Source organism: Rhinopithecus bieti, unplaced genomic scaffold (genome assembly GCF_001698545.2).
Source record: "Rhinopithecus bieti isolate Rb0 unplaced genomic scaffold, ASM169854v2 scaffold_17772, whole genome shotgun sequence".
Lineage (NCBI taxonomy): Eukaryota > Metazoa > Chordata > Mammalia > Primates > Cercopithecidae > Rhinopithecus > Rhinopithecus bieti.
In genome coordinates this window covers 5,651-14,624 of record NW_016808887.1, presented here as the reverse complement: position 1 = coordinate 14,624, position 8,974 = coordinate 5,651, and the positions used below count along the sequence as shown (strand labels likewise).

General features: G+C 37.4%; 1 protein-coding gene across 1 annotated transcript in view; it reads right to left on the bottom strand.

Annotated features, from left to right (window-relative positions):
- Positions 1–8,770, bottom strand: part of LOC108539172 (uncharacterized) — a 14,434-nt gene extending 5,664 nt beyond the window's left edge. The window contains exons 1-3 of the mRNA XM_017887679.1: positions 8,711–8,770; positions 4,976–5,014; positions 3,492–3,530 (exon numbers count right to left, since the gene is read on the bottom strand). Of these exons, the coding sequence (XP_017743168.1) occupies positions 3,492–3,530; positions 4,976–5,014; positions 8,711–8,720 (88 nt within the window). The 5' untranslated portion in view covers positions 8,721–8,770. The remainder of the gene's footprint in view (positions 1–3,491; positions 3,531–4,975; positions 5,015–8,710) is intronic.
- Positions 8,771–8,974: the final 204 nt, after the last annotated feature.

Below are 8,974 nucleotides of genomic sequence, written 5' to 3'. Positions count from 1 at the left end.
AAAAAAAAAAAAAAAAAAAAAAAAAAAAAAAAGGAAAGAAACATGGAGGTTAAAATGAGAAGACCCTCCTAAATATAATCATTTCTAACGGAGAAAAGAGAAAGAATGTGAAAGAGTCAATAATTGAAGACATAATGACTGAATTGACTTTTTAGATTTAATGACCTGAGTCCTGATATCTAAGTACGATATTGAATCCAGAGCTGGATAAATAATAACAAACTCTATCAGAACATATCATAAAATAACAAAACATTCAAGAAAAAAAGGAAATCTTAGAAGCCACCTAGAAAAAAACACGTTCATTGAGAGGGGAATAAATAATGATACTGACAACTAAGGTCTCATCAATGACAGTACACGGCACATCACAACAACAGAATATTGTAAGACACTTGCAGAAAAGTCCTTCTCAGCTAGGAGAAACCATTTGAGCTATCATTCAAAATTGAGTGTAGAATAAAAAAAGCATGTTCAGGCATTTAACACAAAATATTGATAATACAGAATCTCTAAACTGAAACTAAAAGGGTTGTACTTGAGAAAAAAGGAAACTAAGCCCATAATGAAAAATCAGTGATTCAACAATAAATAGTGAGAGCAAAGCAACTGATAAACATGTTTTAAGATCCTAGCAGGTATTAATTTAATATAAAAATGATGATAATAATAATAATAATAATAATAATAATAATAATGGAGGGTAGGATTCTGTAGGTAAAAACCTGGAAGAAGCTAAAAGCCAAATGACAATAATATGGGAGAGTAATGTTTAGAGTTTGCTGATAAATTGTCAGAGATTCTTCTGGATTGCTTAGGAAAAGACTGGAAATATTGAAAGAATTTAGACATTTAAAATAATCACACTAAAGTGGTACTAATGTGACCCATACTGGTGATGGGAAGAGATGGCAGAGAAATTCTAGACAGAAAAGGGTGAGTCTCTGGCGAAAGTGCCACCCCTCAAGCTTAAAAGCCTGAAACCACAGCCCAAAGAGAGAACTTCTATCCCTGTTTTCCTTCTCAAATGTTGCCTTTTCCTAAACCACCCATGGCCCACTCCGCCCATTCTGGGCCTGTAAAGACCCCAGACTCAGTTGGCAGAGAGGAGAGGCAGCTGGATGTCTTGTCGGGGACTACAGCTGGATGTCAGAGAGAAGCGGCTAGACTTCTCTCTGTCTAGAGAAGCTGTCTCAGAGGGACAGCTTGATGGCATAACGTCAGAGAAGAGTCCAGCCCGAGGTGGTTGGACTTGAGGGGAAGATTTCCTGCCCATTACCTTTTCAGCTCCCCTTCCTGCTGAGAGCCACTTTCATTATTCAATAAAATTCCTCATATTTATCATCTTTCAATTCATTCATGCAACAAGAGTTTGGGAGCCACAAGTGCGGATTCAAAAGGCTGTCACACTGACCCTTTGCCCTTACTGGCAGAGAGCAGCCGCCTCACTCGAAAAGGCAGAGGGCCTACTGAGCTGTTAACACTTAAGCCCTCTAAGCTAAAAGAGCACTGTAACACGCCCCTGGGGTTTTGGGAGTCACAGGCACCCCGCATGGATGCCGCTGCAGGGCCTGCACAGAGTTCGCTCCTGCCAGCGCCCAAAAGTGCTGGCTCTGGCTCCTGCACCTGCTCACCTGCATGCTCCTTCCCGAGTGGTGGAACGCAGTGGGTTCCAGTGAGTGGAGTTTGATCCCGCCCAGCCAGGGTTGAAATGGACCGCTGGTTCCAGCACTCCTGCACTCCAGCAGTTCCCACCTCATTCACCCACGCGTTCCCTCCGATAAGGAGTGAGGGGGCCGAGTAAAGGAGGCACCCCTGTCATGAGCCCCCTGAAGGGGTCAGGGAAATACCCTGCTTCACTGGAATTCATTCCACCTCTCTGCTTTCGTTGGCCTCAACAACCTTTCCACTGACGTCCCACCAGTTAAAGATTACTCAAAAGATAAATGACATGAAAACCATGGTGGATGTTATACCACTCAAGCACAACCACTATGTCAAATGATGTTACCAAAATTCAAATTAATAGTTATTCTAAAATGATTCGCTGGTGCATGCTAAGCCAGAAAGCTAGACCAGTGGTTTAACATTCCAAATTAAACGATGTCTATTGAAACGTACATTTTCCTATGGGAGATGCTATCACCCCTCACTTAATGGAGGTAAAGAGCCCTGGGAGAGATGAATTTTGTTAACAGGGTTTCAGGATGAGAGATGATATATTGAGCAAAGAAGAAATGGAGGAAGCGACAACATCATCATGGAAATATGGATGTGTGTGCACGCATGCATGTGCACAAATGTATATAGATTTATCTATGTACCTTTGTGCTTGTGTTTTTGTTTGTTTGGTTGCCTCTGTGTGAAGATCAAAGGTAATCATTCATTCATTCCTTCAACAAATATTTATTGGTCACTTATAATACAAGCCGAGCACTCTGCTACATGCTAGCTATACAATGCTGAGCAAGATAGACATGGGCTTTATTATCTGAGATGACAGAATACAGTAAGAGAAAAAGGTCCCTTGAGGCTTGCTGGGCCTGATCCCTATATGGTAACTCCCTTGGTCACAATAATAAGAATGGACATGATGATAAAAATCAACATTTTAAAGACAAACTCATGACTCCAAAGTGTCACTGTAAGGAAGAAGAATAATGAGACAGATTAGAAATCAGAAATGCAGGCATTCTTATTGAAGAGGTAAATTTCTTCTGGAACAAAAGAAATCATACAACCTCGTTGTGCAGCTTAGAGTTTGCCCTGTGGATTTGGATGTGTTTGGGAACAGCAGTGGGCTTGGAGGAACCTGGAAAGAGTAACACCAGCCCCCTATAAATATATATAAAAACTATAACTCAGAAAGGAAGCAGTAAAAACTTCAAAGCATTTTGTATCTGCAGAAGGACCCAAAACCCACAATTGCTGAGTGCAGGGAAGTAAAGACTTATTAGATTATTATAAAAAGCCATCCACCTTTCAGGAAATGGAGGGGGACCTAGTAATACTGAGAGGCTATGAAAGATGTGGAATTTTGTTTCTTTGTGATGCTTTTTTATTTTCAACCAATTCTTCCCAAGTGACCTATGTGAGCATTCACTCAGTTATTCATCAGCATACATATTAGTTTCTAGTTGTATCATTTCCAAATAAAAAAGTAAACTTCCCCTTCGTGTACTCCAAGAAAAGAATACAAAAGATCCTTTTATGAATTAGCTCCTTAAACATTTCACCAAAATGTTTTCCTTTGTTTCCCAAAAATAAACTCCCAACACATATTAACTAAACTGCAGGAAAGAAGATATTGTCTTATTTAGACAAATACTCACAAGTTGCTAGATCAGCAAATAGGTTGTTTTAAGGTATAGTACTTTACTAATTGTGGCTACTCAGTTAATAGTTAGCAAGTCATTATTAATTATTAATTTGTTCATCTCAATTTTTAACACACACTTATTACTTTAAAAAATGCCTCCTAATTCACTTACTTGCTAGTATCAGCTTGACCGCTGCTTTCTGATCTGGTTCTAAAAGAAAGCAAAAAAATAATGCTTCCTCATTACTACTAAACAAAAATGTGCCTCCACAATGAATGTCGGATAATTTTATAAACTGTGTTAATTATTTGATACCAAGAATCACCACTGATGAATAATTTCAAAAGACTACTAAATTAGCATATGCAAACAAGTAAAGTTTTTATTCATATGCAATGTCCATAAAAAGCATAAATTTCAAATCTTCAACTAAGCAGAGGAACAAGAAAACAGATTTGGTTTTCTCTTTTTCACTTTCTAGCACAGAATATATGCTTCATTTTAAATGCCTGATTCTGGCCTTCAGAGTCTGTCCATTGATAAATACATTGCTATAGGTTGTGATTCAAAATCCACACTAATATCAAGAAGACTGAGCTGATGGGGAGGTATGGTAATTTCCCCTCCTATCCTACACATAGAGAACTAGTGCAAAAACAACACATACTATTTACTAAAACTTTACGAGAAAAAAGGCCATTTCTAGTGATAGTTAGAGGGAGAGAAATGGAAATACAAAAGGTAAATACAAACTAAATCTGAATGACTTGGGGGGTACATAATTCAGTTTCATAAGCCACATCAGCTTATCAAGAGTTGAGACTTCCTAGAAAGATGAAGCTGACCTCCTTCTCTAAACCTGGAAGCCCTGAAAGGCAGGGATAGTAAAAGCGTGGCCACTAGACACAGAGATGCATTAGGGAAACTGCTTCAGAAGTAGAGACGAAAAATCAACACCAGGAGGCATGGGAACCCTGAGCACCTAAACTGGTTTAGGAATTTGGATGGAAAAATCACACAGAGAAACGGTAGTCTTAATTCTTTACATGTATAGGATAAGGACACCAATCCATGCTTCCCATGAATTCCAGAGTAACAGTTAATGTAAAAATTTATCAACACAGGAGGGTAAAACATGACCTCCACAAGGAGTCTTCTGCAAAGCACAGGTTTGTTTACACCAGCATCACCACAAACAAGTGAGTAATGCATTGCTGTCTGATGTTGTGATGGCTACAACATCACTAGGCTATAGGAATTTTCGCCTTCATTATAATCTTGTGGAACCACCACCATACATGTGGTTTCTCCTTCACCAAAACATTGTTATGAAGCACATGGCTCTGTAACACCAGCTGGGTAACTTCTAGGCCCTATACATTCTTTTTCTTTACTAATTATATATGTCCTATCTCATTTTAGAATCAGCTATTTTATTCCTCGTTTCCTTAGAAGAGACTTCCAGTAAACATTTATTAAATAAAGAAAGGACTAATTTGTTAGAAACTAAATTTGACTGTATCTTAGCAGTCTGGATTTTAGTGCATTGCTTTACCAATTGACATTGTTCAAAAATATTTAGAAATAAATTGCAAATTATCAATAAATTCTTAATTTTCAACATGTATCTTAAAAACATCTTCTAACCTACTTACTGGCTGGCATATGTCTCAGTGCTGCCTTCTGAGATGGATCTAAAAACAAAAAATTGAAAGCAATGCCTCAAGTTAGTACTAAGAAAACTTGCCAACTTCATGAATGAAAATCGGGCCATTTTATAATTAGTATTATCTCTTTAAAAGACTACTAATAAATAAAATGATGTCCAAAGGTCACTGAACATAGATGCAAATAAATAACATTTTCATCTACCCCTATACCTCATCCATAAGAAGGGCACATTTCAAATCCTGCAATGAGGAGAGTATCCACAAAACACAGATTTGCTTTTTCTGAACATAGAATATAGATTTGTTCAGAAAAAACACAGATTAGCTATTTCTAAACATGGAACATAGATTTGACTTTGAATGATTCTCACCTTCATACCCCAACTTTTGGTTTTTTATTCATTGTTAAAAAAAAAAAAAAAGACAATATTTTGTAAATTAAAACCTATACTGCCCCCTAGGCAATCTAGCAGAGTGAGCTGGCAAAACAATTTTCCCTTTCCATTCCTTGTATAGAGGAGTGCTGAAAAAAAAATCACACACACAAACATTTGATACACAACTGAGGCTCACAGCAAGGAAAGACTCTCCTGTTGCCAATAAAAATGATAAAACTGAGAGCTCACAGGGTAAACAGGAGCTGAGGCTGAATGACTTCAGAAGTATCTAAACCTACAGTGCTGCCAGTCATATGAAAGTACATCACATACAATTATGTACAGTACAAAACATATGATAATGATAATAATAACTGGTTTTGGTTTATGTGTTTACTATCCTGTCGTTTTGTTTGTTTGTTTGTTTTTTGAGGTGGAGTCTCACTCTGCCTCCCAGGCTGGAGTGCAATGTCCAGATCTCGTCTCGCTGCAACCTGCGCATCCCGGGCTCAAGGGATTCTCTTGCCTCAGACTCCTGAGTAGCTGGGATGACAGGCATGTGCCACCACGCCTGGCTACTTTTTAAGTTATTTATTTATTTATTTATTTATTTATTTATTTATTTATAGTAGAGACAGGGCTTCACCATGTTGACTAGGCTAGTTTTGAACTCCTGACCTCAGGTGATCTGCCCGCCTTAGCCTCCCAAAGTGCTGGGATTACAGGAGTGAGCCACCACGCCAGGCCTATACTATCCTTTTTTATCACTATTTTAGAGTGTATTCCTTTTGCTTATGTAAAGAAAAAAAAAAGTTAACTGTAAAACAACCTCAAGCAGGTCCTTCAAGACATATCCGGAAGGTGGCATTGTTATCCTGGCCGATGACAGCTCAAGGTCTATCATCACTTCTGAAGACCTCCCACAGGACAAGATGTGGAGATGGAAGACAGTAATATTGGTTGTCTTGACACTGCATAGTCCAAGGCTAATGTGTTTGTTTGTGTCTTAGTTTTAACAAAAAAGTTTAAAAGAAAAAAAATTAAGACAAAAAAGCCAACAAAGATATAAAGAAAGAAATTTGTACACTGTGTTTGTTTTGAGCTGTTATTACAAAAGTCAAAAGTTTTATAAAATTAAAAGTTTATCAATTTGAAAAGTTATAGTAAAACGTAAGGTTAATTTATTATTGAAGAAATAAATTTTTAAGTAAATTTAATGTAGCCTAAGTGCACAGTGTTTATACAGTTTATAGTAGGACTCAGTAACGTCCTAGGCCTGCACATTCACTCACCACTCACTGACTCACCCAGAGCAACTTCTAGTCCTGCAAGTTCCATTCATTTTAAGTGCCCTATACAGACATATCATTTTTTATCTTTTATATCATATTTTTACAGGACCTTTTCTGTTTCGATACATAAATAGCCAATCAGTTACAGTTGCTTACAGTATTCCATATGATAACATGCTGTACAGGCTTATATATATAAGGTTATAGGATATAACCTAGGTACGTATTAGGCTATACCATCTAGGATTTTGTAAGTACACTCTGTGATGTTCACACAATAACACAATCACCTAACAGTGCACTTCTCAGAATGTATCCTTGTGTTAAGCGACTCATGACTGAATTAGTGTACTGCTTGGGTAAACAACAAACGGATGGAATTTTATAGATTGTGACAGAAGTCATGAATCTAGATGTATAAATTTCTACAATAATTATGGGTTTGGGAGAGCCAATTACATTGACCTAATTGTTCTGTTCTTTTAATCATCAATAAATTGCATTTTCTCCCTATTCATCCTACTTATTTTTTTTTTATTTCTTTTTTTTCTTTTTTCTTTTTTTTTCTGGAGCAACCTGGTGATCATGGCTCACTGCAGTCTTGAACTCCTAAGCTAAAGCAATCCTCCCACCTCAGCCTCCCAAGTAGCCGGGACCACAGGCTCATGCCACCATGCCTGGCTAATTTTTTAATTTTTAATTTTCAGGTGCACCGCACACCTCAGCCTCCCAAAGTGCTGGGATTACAGGCATGACCCAACACACACAGCCCCTATTAATATTTTTTAACTATAACTTCAGTTCTCACTATTTTCTAACAGTCTGTGAACTGGACTCCGTATTCTCTGACACTTAACTACCCATCTTCAATTTTTTTTTTTTTTTTTTTTGAGGCGGAGTCTCTGTCGCTCGGACTGGAGTGCAGTGGCCGGATCTCAGCTCACTGCAAGCTCCGCCTCCCGGGTTTGCGCCATTCTCCCGCCTCAGCCTCCCGAGTAGCTGGGACTACAGGCGCCCGCCACCTCGCCCGGCTAGTTTTGTATTTTAGTAGAGACGGGGTTTCACTGTGTTAGCCAGGATGGTCTCGATTTCCTGACCTCGTGATCCGCCCGTCTCGGCCTCCCAAAGTGCTGGGATTACAGGCTTGAGCCACCGCGCCCGGCCTCCCTCTTCCATTTTAAAAGTCAAGACCTTATTTCTTCAAATATTGACTATTCCCCACTCTAAATTTTCTGTCTCTGAATTCTTTTGTTTCTTAACTGGTCTTTTGTATGTTATTATTCTGTTTATGTTGTATTCTGAGTGATTTCCCTAAACAATTTAAAAATAAGAAAATCTTTTTTCAGCTCCTTTATTTCTTGTTTAATGGATTCCATTTGTTTTTCAACCTCTATGCAGATCCTAAGCATTTTTTTGAAGTTTTTCAATTACCTGTATTTCTTTAGATTGCTTTGGCTGTTGGCATTACCACTTTTGGTGGCTTTTTTTTTTTTTTTTTTTTTTTTTGTAAGGTTAAGTAGCATTGATTGTCTCATGAGAATTCTGCATATTTTGCTTTGCGCAGTAGGTTTGCTTACACCAGCATCACCACAAACAAGAGAGTAATGCATTGCTGTCTGATGTTGTGTTGACTACAACATTACTAGGCTACAGGAATTTTTCACCTTCATTCTAATCTTATGGAACCACAGTCATACATGTGGTTTATCATTTACCAAAACATTATTATGCAGCACATGGCTCTATAACACAAGCTGGGTAACTTCTAAGCACTATACATTCTTTTTCTTTACTAATTATACATGTCCTATCTCATTTTAGCATCAGCTATTTTATTCCTTGTTTCCTCAGAAGAGACTTCCAGTAAACATTTATTAAATGAAGAAAGGACTAATTTATTAAAAACTAAATTAGACTATATATTAGCAGTCTGGATTTCAGTGCATTGTTTTAGCAATTGATGTCTAAAAAAATTGAGAAATAAATTGTGAATTATCAATTAATTCTTAATTTTCAACATGTATCTTAAAAACACCTTCTAATCTACTTACTGGCTGGCATATGTCTGAGTGCTACCTTCTGATTTAGATCTAAAAAACAAAATTGAAAATGTCTCACATTAGTACTAAGAAAACTTGCCAACTTCATGAATGAAAATCAGTCCATTTTATAATCAGTATTATCTCCTTATAAGACTAATTATTACTAAATAAAATATTGTCCAAAGGTCAATGAACACAGATGCAAATAAATAACATTTTTATTTACCCATATACCTCATCCATGAGAAGAGCACATTTCAAATCCTGCAATGA